The following is a 16,403-nucleotide window of genomic DNA, read 5'->3' as shown; positions in this document are numbered from 1 at the left end:
CTGGGCAGAGTGAACACCGACATATCTGAAACAGCTCTGACCTGTGTGGGACAGGGTGGTGACTCTTTCCCCTGCCCACTCCCTGCTGATCCAGCCTGGAGTTTTGGCTGTTGCTGTTGTGCTTGCCTGTAGGCACGTGAGAACCGCAGGAAGCCCCATGAATAACGTTCTAGATCCCAGTCCTCATGCAGGTGGGTTCTCATGTTTTCCACTGTGCTGGGAAACGACCCCAAATATTGAACAGACCTCAAACTGGAATGTACTTAAGAACTATTATTATATTTACATAACAGGGATAAGTTTTTAAAAATATCAGTTCCTTTCAGTCCATGCAGGGTCATGCTAAAGTATCATGTGGTAACTCCAGTTTTCTTTGCTTTAAATTTCTTAGCCCACAAAGTTCGGGTTGTGATTTATTGCTGGAGAATTGTTATGAAAATGCCGAATGAGCCATTTTGAACGCTTGTTTGAAGCACAATTTGTATTTTGCTCATGTTACTCAAAGACTAGAAAAAGATAACCTTTTTTTTCTGAAATAGCTTTGATTTGCAGATGGAACTAATCTAACTGGCTGGATTTTGTGGGAGGCATCACTGAAGCTGTGGGAGTTCAGACCCACTGCGTGTGTGTAACACAGCGAGGGGGATTTCTTGATCAGGTGTTTTCCTTCTGCTTGGGCTCATGATTTGTCAGGAGCGTTGTGGACTGTGGTGTTCTCCTGTGCAGCTGCCCAGCGGGGCTCGGTGCTGCCCGAGGGCTCTCTCTGCCCCTGTGTTTCGCTGTCAGGGCTGTGTGTCTGCTGTTCACTGCTGAGCTGCAGCTCTATGGCAGGGAGAGCCTGTGTGTCCTTCGGTGCTGCAAAGGCCTCTGCGAATTTCAGTCTGAATGATTTGGAAAGGTGGTAATAGAGAATGGGGTCAAAGCAGAGGTTTGAGACTGCAAAGAGCAGGGTGGACTCCTTGGCTTTGAAGAGGGCCCGTTTGAGGGGGCAGCTGGTGATGGTGTCGCTCTGGCTCAGCGTGTAGGGGATGCGCACGGCGTGGTAGGGCACGAAGCACAGCAGGTACCCGGCCGTCACCAGCAGGGTGTGGGTCAGCGCCTTCCGCACGCGGCCGTAGCTCTCGCTGTACTTGTGGCGGCACAGCTGTCTGACAACGAGGCAGTTGGAAATCAGGATCACAGCCGAGAAATTCAGGAATATTGCTGTGCATATGAAATTAGTGAACACGTGCCAGTCTCTCCCAAACTTTGTTTTGAAATCGATGCATCCTGCACCGGGTCTTTCTTCGATGTGTTTTATGGGAATAGCCATGTTGGGCACAGTGATGAGGAGCAGCATCGCCCACACGACTGCGGACAATGTCTTGGCAAATCCGGGCTCCTGGATGCGGTAGATCTTAGAGCTGTGCATCAGCTGGAGGCAGCGATCCATGCTCACAAATCCCAGAAATACGATAGATAAATACATGTTCAGGTAGATGAAACAGGCTGTAACTTGGCAGTGGAATATTCTCAGATTCCAGGACGCAATTCCTAGGTCAACAATAATCTTCACTGGCAATGTCAAAGTCAACAAAAAATCTGCAGTGAGGAGGTTGATTAAATAGATGCTCATAGACTTTTGTTTCTGATCCTTCTGTGTGAATGCCCACAGTGCAAAACAGCTTCCAATAATGCCCACAAGAAAAATCAAGTAGTAAAAATAGGTAAAAGGTTCCATTTCTTCATAGACGTGGCATTCTGAAATGTTGCTTGACATTGTAAACTCCTTGTGCGAGTTGGCTTTGCTGACTTATCAAGGACCTACAAAAAGAATCGAGAGGACAGCAATGACACCCACCTTTCCTAAGAGACAGTAGTTATTCTCTAAGAATTTTATTTCATTAATTTCAAGGAAAAAGTGCAATTTGGAGGAAATATTTTTCTGTCTTTTCATGCTACTTTCCAGATACTCGGGAGGGAAGAGTTAGGAATAATTAGGATTTGTTCCTGAAACTGTAGAGCCTTCTGTGCTGCTTTTCCACTAGAGCAATATTTCTGGGAGTGTTTGGTTCAACAATCCCCTTCAGCCAAAGTGCCAGAGGAGAAGGTTTGAATCTATTCAGGCATCTACTTAACAATGATCATACTAAAACTTCATAATTTGTAAGAATTGAAACTGTGTCTAAAAAAAAAGTAATCTGTGTACCAGCCTCCTTCTATAAAAATGCATTGGGAGTTCTGAGTGACTGCACTGGCCGATGACTATGTGGATATGGCAGATGGGTGAGCAACTGGTTCTGGTCAGTCCTGAGGTCTATGCACTGCTCTCTATTCCCACTTGAATAAATTAATCATGTTTTTTAATGAAACTTTTAGGAAAAGCACGTTTTGAAAGAAGCAGATAATAAGTAATGTTGCTCATTTCCTTTGTAGGCTTCACTAGAAATTATAGGGAAGAAAAGGAGAAAATTTTGGTCCTATTTCAACTAAATATGTGACTCTATGACCAAGGGGCTTGTTGTTTGTTTGCTACACTGCAGGCTGCCGTGGGAAAGGGTGTTCCTTTGCTTTCTTGGAATGGAAACCAATACATTTATGTCTTGAGTAGCATCTGACTGCAACACTTATGTTTCTTTATATTGTTCGTAACTTTAATATACAATATAACAGAAATACTGCAACTGCACAGATAATTTCTGCTGTAAAATATGTATCCAGACAAGCAGAATTTGTAAAGCAAAATGATTGCAGATCCTCTGGTGGTTTGAAATGGGGAGGGAGCAGTTTACTCCTTGTAGTTGGCTTTCTGCAGCTCTCTGTTGTGCTGAGCACAGGTATCTGGGTGGAACAGAGCCTGGCTGTGCGTGGGGAGGGCGAGGGCAGGCAGTGCTGCTGGTGGCTGGGTCGGTCCCAGACGCTGCAGTTTCCTGCTCTGTGCAGCCTGGCTTGTCCTCGTCCTGCACAGGGAGGGGAGGCACAGAGCAAACCAACCCCTGGAAGGAGCTGGAGCCCCCGAGGACACAGCATGGTTGTGGCCAGGTGACACTGGCTGCAGACACAGCGAGGATGGGCTGTGAGCACCTGAGCCCCTGTGCGTGTGGCACAGCTGGATTTCAGGCTGTGCATTCATGGCTGAAACAAAGACTGAAACCACATACCTGTGTCAGTGGCCTGGGGTCTTCTAAGCATCGATCTGCAAAGGTCTGGTGTCTCTCAGCGACTGCTCTCCCAGCCCAGTGGTGTGTGACCTTCTCTCCTGGCTGTCTCTGCGGGACTCTGAAAGCGTGGCTGTGGTTTTGAAATGAGCTGATTGACGCAGTTAAACCCAGCGTTCCAATGGCTAAATCACGTGGGAGTTACCCAAAAGAGTGGTGACAGAAAGACGTAAGTGCCCAAGGACCAGCCCAGAGCCTTCTCTTTCCTGTTCCTGGGAGAGAGGGAGGCAAGGGCTGTGCCCCCACACCTACACTGCCCCTGGCACCATGTGGGGCAAACTAGTGGTGGGGAACTGGCTGTGAAACAGCTGGGTCAGGCACGTTGCTGTGGCCGATCTCACCAGTTGTTATGATTCTGACTGAGCTTTTGTGGAGGGCAGATGGTCAGAGGTGCTTGATCTGGACCTGTCAGGGTGCTGGCTGGGATGGAGATGGGAGCTGTGGTCTGGTTGACTCCCGTAGCCCAGCAGGCACTGCCTTCAGCACCCTCTCCTGCTCGTGTCAGGCCTGAAGATTTAGGTGTTTATCATGTGTTGATGTATGTAAGGGTCATGAGATGTGTGGTTAGGTCAGCCCCAGTTCATCTGGTCAGTCCCAGATCCCTGACCTGGGGCTGTGAGTTTGTGGAATCAGTGGCTGTTCCTTTGCTTTTGTTTTTATAAACCTGAAACTCTGTTGCATCCCACCCCTTCTCCCTCATATATCTTACATTTAAAATCTGTCTGGAATCAGGAATTTGCAATGTAGTTGATCCTCACTCATTGTAATATTCCTGCATGAAATTCCAGGTTTTGGGAATCTTGTGTTTGTTTTAGAGTTCCACCCTAATTTGTTGATTTGAAGGCCTGTAGGAGTTCTACTGATCTCAATTAATAGTCTAAGCCTTTGGACATTTGCCAAGCACTACTGAAAATAAAAATGGCATATCAGGGCAGTAGGGGATTTTTTTTTGTATGTTGTGAGAAAAGGTCTGACACCGTGTTGGGGTGAGGTACTGACTGTGATACTGAAACTCCAACTGGTGGCACTTGGTTGTAGCTGAGAATCCACAGGAATTTACAAACCCCATACCAGAGCTTTGTGAAGGAACAGATGAAGAATGTCTGGTTTTACATTTAGTCATAAGCTGAAAGTTCAGACCATATTTGTCAAAATGTTTGCAAAGCTTCATCATCTGGAATGATCCCATGTCCAGTTGTGAGCAAACATGGACTCATTTTATGGTGTTCTGCTTATGCAAAGTTGATCTTGTAATACTTGTAGGTTTTTTTTTAAAACCCAAACTGCAGCACTGGCAGTTGTTTCTGTCTGTATGGTTTTGCCTGTTGGTTTTCTTCTTTTCTGTAGTCAGTTTACAACTCAGGAAATTCTTTCAGGTATAAAAAGGCAAAATATATGGTAGTTGGCAAAACCTTTACTGAGAAATGGCCAGCCCTTTCTGCAGAGGAGTTTAGGAGGAGAACAGTCATGTGAACCTGAGTTCCCTGTGTGCGTGTGAGGAGCTGGCTTGGCATATCTGAGGCATGGTGTGCTGGGAAAGATGTGGAAACATTGATTTACCCAATGCTGAAAAAAACCTGGTGCCAGTTCATCGAGCAAAGTGAGAAGCAAGGCTGGGGAGATGGAGCAGGGGCTTGGTTTGATACTGGTGTTATTTGGGACTTGTCACTCACAGGGTATATTTGCAGCAGGAAGAGGGGCACAGAGTGTTTTTTGACTAGTGAAGCTCCTGGTGGAGGATTTTTTCAATGTGAATTATATGTAGTGTCCCTTTTGAACAAGGCTGTTGATCACCATCCTTTCCCCTGGTGCTTGCATATAGATTCTTGTGGTTTTAATATCAGTAATCTGCTGAGGTGAGGAAACAATATAAATGTTCCTATAATTTCTTTAAGTAAAATGGAAGCATTGAGCATCCAGAGCCACTGCCTGAAGACTTTAGCAGAGACTTTATGTCCTGGTGGGTTTTCCCTGTACAATGATAAAATCAATTGAAAAAAACAAAAGCTGCACTGAAAAGTAGTTATAAAAGATTTTATTTGTATAGAGCAGATTGGTGGCTTTCAGCTGTTTCCTTGGTACAGACAAATGCTTTGTCACTGTGCCAAAAGCATGGGAATACCAACAAACCATTCTTTCTGGATTTAAATGTACTCAGAGTTTCTAGGCAGCTGTACCTGTGTGTTCACAGGTGGCTCTGTGATGTTCTTGCCTCTTCCTGCACCAGCAGGGAGGGAGTGGCTACAGCTTGGTGTGAATGTGTTTGTACTCCTGTTAGTTCAGAGAAGTCCTGAGGAAGATGTTGCAGTGTAACTGTGCTCCTCACTTTATAGAAGGATCCTCTTTAAACCCTGGCTTTGATTGAGCATCACATCTTGTAGAAATATTCTGACACTTGGCACCCAATGGTGACAAATACCATGTTTAATTCTTAACCTTGCAGAATGTTTCCTTTAATAGAAGTTCTGTATATTTATATATATAACCAAGGTTTTGGGGGGCTTTGTATGGATCTCTGAGGATTTGCTGTCCACTTTTTTGATTTTCTTTTAAAATTTATTTTATTTGTTATCTTTCCCCGCCTAGTTGTGGGCATGGAGAGCTTCCTTAAGCTGTGCATCACCTCCAGCCCTTTGCTCTGTGACCCAGTAGATTCCCCTCACAGTCTCAGTCCCCTTGGGTGGGCTGGTGGAAGCCAAGTTTGAGTGACTTGTGGTGACCATCCTTGTGTTGCTTCCAAGGGCTCTGCCCCAGGTGAAGTGGAGCCATTGTATGTTCCCAGGGCTGTCCTGCTGTTTTGGTGGCTGTCCTTGTGTCGTGCCTGACTTTGTAAGAGCAGCAGCAAATCTATTTGGTTTTGGGTCTGTTGGATGATCCTTTCAGAGACCCACAGCCTGGAGCTCCAAAATGTGCCATTCCAGTTACTCCTCTCTCTGTTTTTAGGATCCAGGAGGGTTGTCACACCCGAATGCAATCACAGCATCAGCAAAAACAGCACATAGGGAATATGTTGGCACGTGCAATAATGGTTTTATACAGAGAAACAGCACTTGATGTTTTGTGCTGAAACTTCTTTTGTTTGTTGCTGGTTCTGCTCATCTGCTCTGGTGTTTTGGGACATTTGCATTCATGAATGACTTCCTGAAATGTGCATAATTGTACAGACCTGAAACTACAAGATGTTTATACTTTCCCGAAGTGTATTTGATCTTCTGGATTTAGAAATTTCAACCTCACTTGAAGCTTTCAGCTTGAGATGCAGCTTTTGGTACAGCTTTTCTCTAAAGGGGAGGCAGAGGAAGAAATAAATAATGGGGTCAAGGCAGACGTTTGCAGCAGACAGCACCAGAGTGAACTCCTTGGCATAGTATAATGATTTTTGGGACTGGCAGGTGAAGTGGGAGCTGGTCTGGCTCATGGTGTATGGGGTCCTGCAGAGGTGGTAGGGCACAAAGCAAATGACAAACACAAACATGATGCTGAATATGTTCCGGCTGGTTTTCCTCTTGGCCATGTCTGAACTCCTTCGGAATTTTTTGTAAGAGCTGTATATTTTTTTGGATATAGAAGCATAAAATATGATTAGCAGAAAAAAAACAACCCAGAAAATCCCTGTGCAAATGTAAGTTGTTGCTTTGTGCCACTGTCTGCCAAGCTCACTTTTAAGACCTATACATTTTCTCGAATAATTGTCTTCAGTAATTTCATTAGTTAAAATCATATTTGGAAATGACAGAAGCATTAACAACAGCCATATTATTATAGAGACCACCTTGCTGTAGTTAACTGTGTGAACAAAGGACGTGAACAAAGGCTTTACAATTTTGTAGTATCTGTCAAACCCTATGAGGCCAAAAAAGGTGATCCCAATGTACATGTTCATGTAGAACACAACTGCAGAGTATCTGCACACAAACAGGTTGAGCTCTGGAGGTGCAATTTCTGAATCAGCAAGGATTTTGAAAGGAAACGTCAGGCTCATGAGGAGATCAGCCACAGCAATGTTTTTGAGATAAACAATAAAGCTCTTTGTACTGGAAACGTAGAGGAAGACCCAGGCTGCCAGGGCGTTCAGCAGGAGCCCTGTGAGGAAGATGAAGCAGTAGAGCAGTGGAATGACTGTTGTGGTTATTGCCGTGCGGTGGCTGCAGTTGTTTCCCGAGGAGTTTGTGCTGGCGTTGAACATTGTACGAGACCTTCGTTTCTAGAGGCAGAGAAAGAACATCTCAGTAGGATTTCATAATTTACTCTGTTTGCTACTCTTACTTCCAAATAATCTTGGCCTGCCTTTTAGACATGACCATGTTCCCACACTACAGCATTCCCAGCAGGGGGGCAGAGTGTTTTTCCAAGTGGTGACATCTCACTGTCTGGTGATGTTTGAGGGCATGCTACTGCTTTGACCAGAGGATCTATTTTCTTCTCTGACTTTAACCCATTGCCTTCCAGCCCTGGGCTGCCTCTTTCCTGTGGGCATGAGCCCATGTGCTGTGAACTGGGGCCCAGTGCACAGGGATCTGCTGACACAAAGGGTTAAGGGGATATATTGAAGGACCAGTTTGTATTTTTAGCACTGGTTTCCTGGGAAGTATGAGAGATATGAATATTCCTGGTCAAAGTATTCTGTAAAAACCCCTCTAATGTCAGTCAAGCATGGAGATATGCAGTAAATGCCTTGCAGGAACCTGTGTGTGCAGCTGGCTGTCAACTTTAAGCTTCCAGCAGCCTGGCACACAGGAGCATGTCCTTGTGTTAGTGTAGCATGGGAGAAGGAGCTGGCTTCCCAAGTCAGTCACATTTACATTCTAGAGCATCTCCAAGAAGAAATCACATCTGCTGTCTGCTTTTCTTTGCCAGAATGTTTGTGGGGGTGGATTATCCATGGTGGGGAGGGCAGAACATGTATAGATATAACGCTGCTCTATTTGGCAAGTGAAACACTGGGTAACTGGAAAACATGTGCCTTGGAGCTGCTAAAAAACCCCATTGTGTCTCTTAGAAAATAATTTGCTTTTTTCTCCAAATCAGTAGCTGATGTCTTTGGAGCAGGTTGAAACCAGAATGCAACCTTGCAATAACTAGAAATGAATATTTTCTCTCCAATAAGTAAAATTGTGTCCTTTGGTGTATTGTTTTCTGTACCTCTTGCAGATGCTGTAAAGGTTGATCAGCTTAGGTGTGTTCTGGAACCTGCGTGGATGAGTGGAGTGACAGAGCAGGTGTTACCCTGAGCACACCCAAAGCCTGCTCTTTACCTCTGCCTGGTAATTCTCCCGGAGCAATGGCCAACCTGTCTTTGTGTTTCAGCTCTAGTCATCAAGGCATTTGGTTTTGTTTGTTTGGGTTTTTAAAGGAAAAAGACGATTTGGAGAGAGGGTGTTACAACTACCATGTGAATAGATGTGTTAGGGCTGGTAGGAAAATGGGTAAAGTTTAGGGTGATACTGGCGAAACTGAAGGACCTCCTGGAAAGGCACCAATAGCAAATGGCATCTTTATTTAAATAGTAACACACTGTGGCGTGGTCCTGTGGTGTAAAGGAGAGCACTCTGAACTCTGTATCCCAAGGACCTGAGGGTCAGGGCAGCAGTGACCTCCGACATGGCTCAGGGAGGGTCAGTCAGGGCAGCAGTGGCCTCTGGCATGGCTCAGGGAGGGTCAGTCAGGGCAGCAGTGACCTCTGGCATGGCTCAGGGAGGGTCAGTCAGGGCAGCAGTGATCTCCGACATAGCTCAGGGAGGGTCAGTCAGGGCAGCAGTGACCTCTGGCATGGCTCAGGGAGGGTCAGTCAGGGCAGCAGTGACCTCTGGCATGGCTCAGGGAGGGTCAGTCAGGGCAGCAGTGACCTCCGGCATGGCTCAGGGAGGGTCAGTCAGGGCAGCAGTGGCCTCCGGCATGGCTCAGGGAGGGTCAGTCAGGGCAGCAGTGACCTCTGGCATGGCTCAGGGAGGGTCAGTCAGGGCAGCAGTGACCTCCGACATGGCTCAGGGAGGGTCAGTCAGGGCAGCAGTGACCTCTGGCATGGCTCAGGGAGGGTCAGTCAGGGCAGCAGTGACCTCTGGCATGGCTCAGGGAGGGTCAGTCAGGGCAGCAGTGACCTCTGGCATGGCTCAGGGAGGGTCAGTCAGGGCGGCAGTGGCCTCTGGCATGGCTCAGGGAGGGTCAGTCAGGGCAGCAGTGGCCTCTGGCATGGCTCAGGGAGGGAGGGTCTGGCACTGCTCAGGGAGGGTCCATCAGGGCAGCAGTGGCCTCCAGAGTGTCTCGGTTCCTCACTGCTGTGCCTTCGAGACCCCTCAGGTGTGGCGTGTGAGGACACAGGGCCGAGCAAGCCGTGTCTCTCCTCAGCTGCTCCTCGGGGTGTTGGTGGGGACCGTGTCCCCTCGGACAGTAGCTGAGAACAGATGTGTGTCCTGTGAATGTCACCGTGGCCCCATGAGGAGCAGTGGCCCCTCCAAGCCTGTTTGTGGGTATGTCCTCTCTGCAGCTGCAGTTGGTAAGGGGAGAACAGAAGTGCGAATGACTCTACACATTAACAGCTTCTCGCTCCTGATGCAGATGTTGCAGGGAGGAGGCAGCAGTCCGTGACCACAGTAGCTGCGTTGGTGGGATCACACATGGTGTTCTCCTGGCACATGCTCTGAAGGACACGCCGAGCAGAGCCAGCAGGTACACAGGGCAGCGGAGATAAGGTTGTGTATTTCTCGTTTAAGCTGTGGGCTCTTGAGGGCAGTGCAGGCTCCTTTGGGCACAGTGGCCGGATACCTCAAGGGCAGAATTGTATTTCTGTCTTGCAAAACGCACCAGTAATTGTTTCATTTCTTCTTACTGTGTAGCAGTCCCTGTGCTCTCTTGAAATCTGAAATGTAACAGCTTTGCTTTTCTGATAAGGTAGTTTTCATTCTCTTTTTGTTTCCAATTTTTAGACAAGGGCCTGCATTATTCTGAGCCCATAAGATTTTAGCATCAAAAAATTGGAGCCTGCAAAGTGTCTGTGCAAACCCTGATACTCACATGGAAACCTGGGCAATGCTTGAGCTCTTTGCATGTAGGATCATCTTCAGATCGAGCTGAAGTGTTATTTCTTTTTTAATTAAGCCTCAAAATTTCCCCACTGAGGTCCTTCCTATCTCTGAATTACCATGTTGGAATTAGGGAGTGGTGAATGTGAGAGGAAGTGTTAGGATCAGATAAGAACAGTTTGAGAAATGAAATACAGTGATGAAAAGGAGAATAACGAAGAGAGAAATAAACCTCCCAAACCCAAGTAATGGGTCAGCTGTCCTGGCAGTGTCCACCCCAGCTCCTCATTCCCCTTTGTGCTGGCAGGGCATGAGAAGCAGGATAAGTCCTTGATTTGGTGCAAGCCCTGTTCAACAACAGCTAAACCATCATAGTGTTATCAGGTTTGTTCTCATCCCAAACCAAAACACAGCTGTGTACCAGCTAGGGGAGAAAATCACCTCTACCCTAGCTGAAAACCAGGGCACTGCATCAATAAAACATTTTAATAGTTAGTAGCTTTATTGTCCTAAAACTGGGGCTTCAAACGTAGTAAAATGTGTCTGAAAGAAAGAAATTGTTTGCTTTAGTATTCTGATTTAATAGTAAAATTTAAATTTAGATATTTTACTTTAAATTCTGTTTCCTGATGTTTTAACTATGAGTTTTATATAGTTATGTTTCCTCAGTCATAAACTAAAACAAAAATAGTTGCTTAAAAAAGATATTTTTCTTACGACAAACGAGGGGTGTCCTTGCCTGTGTGTCCTCCGTCTGTTCTGGCTCAGCCTCAGCGGTGTGGAGTAGTTTCTGTTCAGGTTTCTGTAGGTAGTTACAACCGCTTCTTTGTGTCCTAAGTTGTCAGCGGTTTGTAGAACGCATGTCTGTTCAGCCTATTTGCCAACTTAAACAGTAAAATCGCAGTGGCAGTTACTTAAAAATAACCGAGGGCGTTTGAGAGCGCTGGCAGCGAGCAGGAACAGGTGATGGAAGGCGGCGTCTCACCTGGACAGAAGTGTGGGATGGTACGTGTGGTCCCTCTTCGGCTGTGACCCACGAACAGAACGAGCCGTTCGCAGCTGCCTCGGCGCGGAAAAGGGCCGGGAAGCTGCAGCCTGGAAATGTCAGGCGGTCCGGGTCTGGTGTGGCGGGAGCGGCAGAGGCTGTGCCGGGGGATCCGCGCTCCCGGCTCCGAGGGGATTTCGGGAGGAATTCGGAGCGGAACCGCGCTCCTGCCGCCAGTGGGAATTCGGAGCACGAAGGGGAAGGGCTGGGGGGCCGTGCCGTGCCGTGCCGTGCCCAGCTGCAGCTCTCAGCGCTGCCTGGCGCTGTTCCGGGCGATCAGAGCGGAGCGGCTTCCACGGGAGACACAAGTGCAGCTGGCACAGCAGTGAGCGCTCCGGACTGCAGGGCTGAGTTTGCTTTTCCTAAACTGTTCCCAGGACTGGCTGCGACCTTTCCTGTGACGCCTCCCGCACCGAGCCCTCCGCTCTGGGCAGGGGAGGGCTCTAAACCGGAGCCACGGGCTTGCGTGTTGCCTGCCCAGGGTATGCTCAGACTGAGATGGATTCTGGGCATACCTGATGGATCTCTGCTGTTTGGCTATTTTGTTTCTCTTCTTTTTTGTCCTGTTCTTTTAGTCTTCATCACCTGCCTGACTTCCTCCCTTGCTATTCCTCCCCTAAGTTACTGGGAGACTTTGACATCAAGCACAGAATTAGTGGAAATATATGGTAGTAGAAAAGCTACTGTCTTCTCAGTGAATGTGGGAAAGGAGTATATTCTGAGAGGGGACTGAGGTTTGGGGAGACAAATTGATGTTAAAATGTCTATTTTAAAATAAGTGAAATATGTAAGTTGTGTACCTTAGAGCAAATAAGCATCTAGTGCATGACGAGCTGTACTTGAGAGTGTGTCACCCTAACCCTCCAGTAAATACACAGTTCCTCAGGGACCTTCCCTCTGTGAGGGTATATCCCTGTACAAGGAAGACCCATCTCTTTCTATCCACCCTATGGTCATTTCTTGGAATAAGGACAAGAGGAATGGGTCTGATAAGGCTTTGGCTTTAAAAACATTTGCCCTTCTGAGACAGAGTTTAAAATTAATTTAAAAAAAAAACAAAACCAAAAACCCCCAAAAAACCCAAACCAAACTTTTTTTTTTTTTTTTTTTTTAAATTTGTATGCTTCCTCCCCAGAACCAGCAGAAGCCTCAATATCCCTTTTGGGACCAAGATCAGCTTTCATAGTGTGACCTACCCCAAACTTTTTCAAACGGCTTCCTCATCTAAGGCTAAAATTAAAATAAGCAATGTTCCATTTGTGTCCAGATGGAATCCTTGCAGGAGAGGAGGAGAAGTGCAGTCTGGCCAAGACAACTGAGTTTGAAAGATATATAAAATAAAGGGTAAAAAGAAACTTCTGGCAAAGCAGAAGTGTCTGCCAAGCTTGATGGACTCTCTCCCTCCCATGGGCAGTTCTCACTTTACATGCAGCACACTGCAACTTCTGTTGAAGGAGGTCATTGTTCAGAGACTCAACAAAAGGGAAATTTGGAGAAAATAACTGAAACATTTGGGAGTTATTCCCATTATTTCAAGTGTTTGAGCATTTAACAAAGAGCTGAATATTTTTTTTGCTGATACATCAGAAAAATCATGACTTGAGCCTGCAGCCAACACTTTGGGTCAGACCTCCAGCCTCTGTGTGATGGAAGTGGCCTTTCCTATGATCTAATATGGCAAGTGTGTCACTGCGGGGCTGGCCTTTGGTGGAGTAACATCCATGTGTGGTCCATATTTGGGGTTTGATTGCCTGTTTATTATTCCCTATTTGAAAAACTGCATTTGAATGGAGAGTCTGACTTGGAAAATTCCACTTGGCTTAAAAGGGGTTCTCAGTGGTCTCTGATACCCAGTTCCTTCCCTGGGGTCTCAGATCAGATCCTGAGTTGTTCTTGTGCCACCTAGAAATGGGACTGTGAAGTTGTAAAATAGACAAATCAATTTGGTTCACAGTGGTTTGGATATTCTTTCCTATCCCTCCCCCTGCTGCTCTTTCCACCCAAGAAAAACCAGAGAATGCTCTGAGACCAAGTGCAGCATCTTGTTCTTGTCCGCCCTGGAAGTGCAGTGTGGCCAGGCTGAGCGTGCAGGTGCATCAGATGGCTCAGCATGGCAGGTGCTTCTTTGACTGTGTGCTGGAGCTCTGAAATGACACTTCTGGGGCTGGTGGGTGGGAGCCTTGCTGGGGCTGATGGAGTGCAGGAATGTTTAACAAACTGTCGCCTTGTGCTGACTTTGTTGCTCTGAAGGAAACAACACCAGCACTGTATTTATGGCTTCCTTAGACTATGATGTAACTCATTCATACTGAGAGCCTTGGATCAGTGCCAGCAGGTGGATGCTGCAGTGCATTTCCACCAGCTGCATTATGGGGACTCAGGTTTGTGCTGGGAAGGCTTTCCAGGGGCTCAGCAAACACCAGACCCTGATGCTCCCAGGAAATCACACATCCCTTCTCTGCATGCCCAGGCTTCCTGTCAGTCCTGCTTGCTGTGCCTGATCCCATGACTTTTAGAGCAGTTCCCACTGACGTTTCATGACATGTTTTTAGGACAATTTTCATTTGGCTCTACTTATGTAATGGAATTGCAGCCCTAGGATGAGAGTGTGGGGCATCCGTGCGACACAGCCTGCCCTTGAGCGGAAGGGCATGTTCCTTCCACCCAGAGGGGGAATTTCTTTAGGTTAAAGTCAGAAGTTGCTGTTTAGTTCTGGCACAGTCCAGGGCTGTTTTCTGTGCCTTGGAAACTTTTTTGGGGTGTGGAATGCAGACTATTTTGAAATAAATGGAAAGAGTCTCTGGGTGGGCAGTGGGATGCTGCTGCTCAGGCTTGCAGCAACTTTATAACTCACAACTTCACTGCCCAGAAGGGAATAAAGATAACAGTGTTTGCTTTGAGTGGTGACTGAAGAACACAACTTTGTGTGTGTTAATGCCTTGAGGTATAGAAGGAAAAGCTTAAAAAGCACCTTTCCACGTTAAATGTCTAAGGCTGTTCCTGTGGCTGAAAACAGCCATCCCATGTCTGGCCTGGTGGGGATGTTGCCTGTCTGTCACACTGAGCTTTTGTCTGATGTATTATTTTTCAGTTTTGTTTGTTTGTGGCTTCTGATGACAATCCTTGTGCTTGAAACACAATCCAAATACAAATGAAACAAAACACTCCACATACTATCAAGTTGAATACCTGATTTGAACAGTGCATGGTCCTGGCAGACTGTTGGCAGTGGAGCTGATAAAAAGTTACATGTGTCTATGTGAGTAATTTTATACTTTAGATGTTCATACTTTATATTTTTGAAATTCTATTATTGCAGGATTTTGTATGGCATGGCTATACTTTTGGGTTTAAGTTGTCGTTCTTGGTTGAAACTTGTTAAGAATTGTTGAACTAGAACCAAGTAGGTCAGTCAGAGTCCTGCCTGCAGTGGGGAAGGCAAGTGTGGGAAGGAAGCCCCAAAGGAAGGGGCAGTGCAGTGTTTTCCAGCATCAGCTGCCACCCTGTGATGGATTAGACGTTACAGCATAGATAATTTTTGTAGTGAGGAGTAAGCAGTTGTCCAGGGCAGAGGATTAAGGGCTTAAGGGGTGGGTGGGGTGCCTGAGCTCTGTGTACAGCTTCACCCCATTGGAATGACTCTGGCCACCAGGGCAAACCAAGGAGTTGCTCTGTTACACAAACATCAGTATTTTTCCAAAATGCCAGCCAAATCCAGTGTTTGAGGACCTAAAGATACAGCAGCTCTTTCCAAAGGTTTAGAAAGCAAGCAGTGAGTGAGGCTGCCAGAAGACCCTGCTCTATACCGTGTACTTTTGGTGGCTTAACAACAAACTTATAATGTATTTTACCTTTAGTCATACAAGTATTTTTCTTCACCAAAAATACAAAATTCCCTTCTGCTGGTTGTCTTATTAAGAGCAGATTTTTAATGCTTTCTCTGAGCTCAGGGCCTAAGAAATGAATCCTTTTGTATGGTCCTGCTGTCCCAGAGCCTGAGAGGGGAGAACACTGCCAGCTGTCAGGGCTCACCTGGTGACAAAAGAGTTGGGGGTGATTTGGTTCTTCGTGTGTCTGGTGACAGCAGTGCAAGGTGTGGTGGCAGCTCTGCAGCCTTTGCTGACAGGAGTGGGGCTGGCAGGTTCTGACCTGTGTTCTAAATGCAGGATCTTACAGCACCAGGCCACTGCCAGGTGCAAGTGATACCTGAGACTATGGATATTATCTCTGCTTTTAGCAGACCTGCTGTCAGTGCTTCCAGCCCTGCTGAGTGTGAAATCACACAGGGCCTGTTGGATTGGTGGCCAAGCTTTCAGATTGCTAAAAGCAAATATTGTACTAGGATAATCCCCCGAGAACACAGGCTAATTACAAAAGTATTGCAGGACTTCTGTTTGGGATTTTTACCCTGTCAAATCTGCCAGCACAGCTTTTCTGCTCAGTTTTGTTTGGCTGATGGGTGGATGTCTGTGTATCCTTGTGGAACAGCTTTCTGATGCCTTACAAGGATCTGTCTGAACTCCCTCATCAGGGCTGTGTCTGCATTCAGATGGCATCATTGCCACTCCCAACACAGTTCTGCTTGTGGGGTGGTGTGAGGGGCAGGAGGTGCTGCAGGATGAGGCTGTGCAGGACTGAATTAAAGAATGCTTCATGTGGGATTTGGTCAAGTAATTTCCTTGGACTTTCCTGCAGCTCTTACTGCTGTCTTTCAACCACAGACAACAGTATTTCTAGTTGCTCATTTTTATTTAAAAGAATATCTAGATAATTTTCCCACTTTCTTCCATGTTTCATTCTCAAAAGACAACGATGTTTTAAGTACCTCATCTTCTGACTTCAGAGTCTTATATTGTACATCTGCAACCTTTTCAGGAAATGGGGAACTTTTGGTTTCCTTTTGTTCTCAAGATAAACAAGCTCCCCAAAACAGCACTATTTTCAGCTGATTTATACATTGTTCTACTCACTCTACTGTACTTGTTCTCATCCTTCCAACATTTCTGGGCCTGTTCTATCCCTGCCTGAATGATGCATACTTGTATTTCTGCAGTAATTTATCCACAGCAATCCTGTAACTCTGTTTAATGTTGCAAAAACGTAACTTGAGGCCTGACACAGGTGGGCAAGTGGTCTGTGAGC

The 16,403-nt window shown here is 46.4% G+C and overlaps 3 protein-coding genes across 3 annotated transcripts in view; 1 reads left to right on the top strand and 2 right to left on the bottom strand.

Annotated features, from left to right (window-relative positions):
- The window catches only part of MED12L (mediator complex subunit 12L), a 68,134-nt gene that overhangs the window by 4,882 nt on the left and 46,849 nt on the right, over positions 1-16,403 (top strand).
- Positions 259-3,295, bottom strand: GPR171 (G protein-coupled receptor 171). Its single transcript, XM_071566454.1, has 2 exons — positions 3,141-3,295; positions 259-1,803 (listed from the first exon to the last, which is right to left on the bottom strand). Exon 2 carries the CDS (start codon positions 1,757-1,759, stop codon positions 680-682), a length of 1,080 nt encoding a protein of 359 aa, XP_071422555.1. The 5' UTR covers positions 1,760-1,803; positions 3,141-3,295; the 3' UTR covers positions 259-679.
- P2RY14 (purinergic receptor P2Y14) lies at positions 5,260-11,665 on the bottom strand. Its single transcript, XM_071566293.1, has 2 exons — positions 10,934-11,665; positions 5,260-7,401 (listed from the first exon to the last, which is right to left on the bottom strand). Exon 2 carries the CDS (start codon positions 7,381-7,383, stop codon positions 6,370-6,372), a length of 1,014 nt encoding a protein of 337 aa, XP_071422394.1. The 5' UTR covers positions 7,384-7,401; positions 10,934-11,665; the 3' UTR covers positions 5,260-6,369.

This window comes from Pithys albifrons, chromosome 11 (genome assembly GCF_047495875.1).
Source record: "Pithys albifrons albifrons isolate INPA30051 chromosome 11, PitAlb_v1, whole genome shotgun sequence".
Classification (NCBI taxonomy): domain Eukaryota; kingdom Metazoa; phylum Chordata; class Aves; order Passeriformes; family Thamnophilidae; genus Pithys; species Pithys albifrons.
Note: the sequence above shows the minus strand (reverse complement) of the source record. Positions and strands in the feature narration are given on the sequence as shown.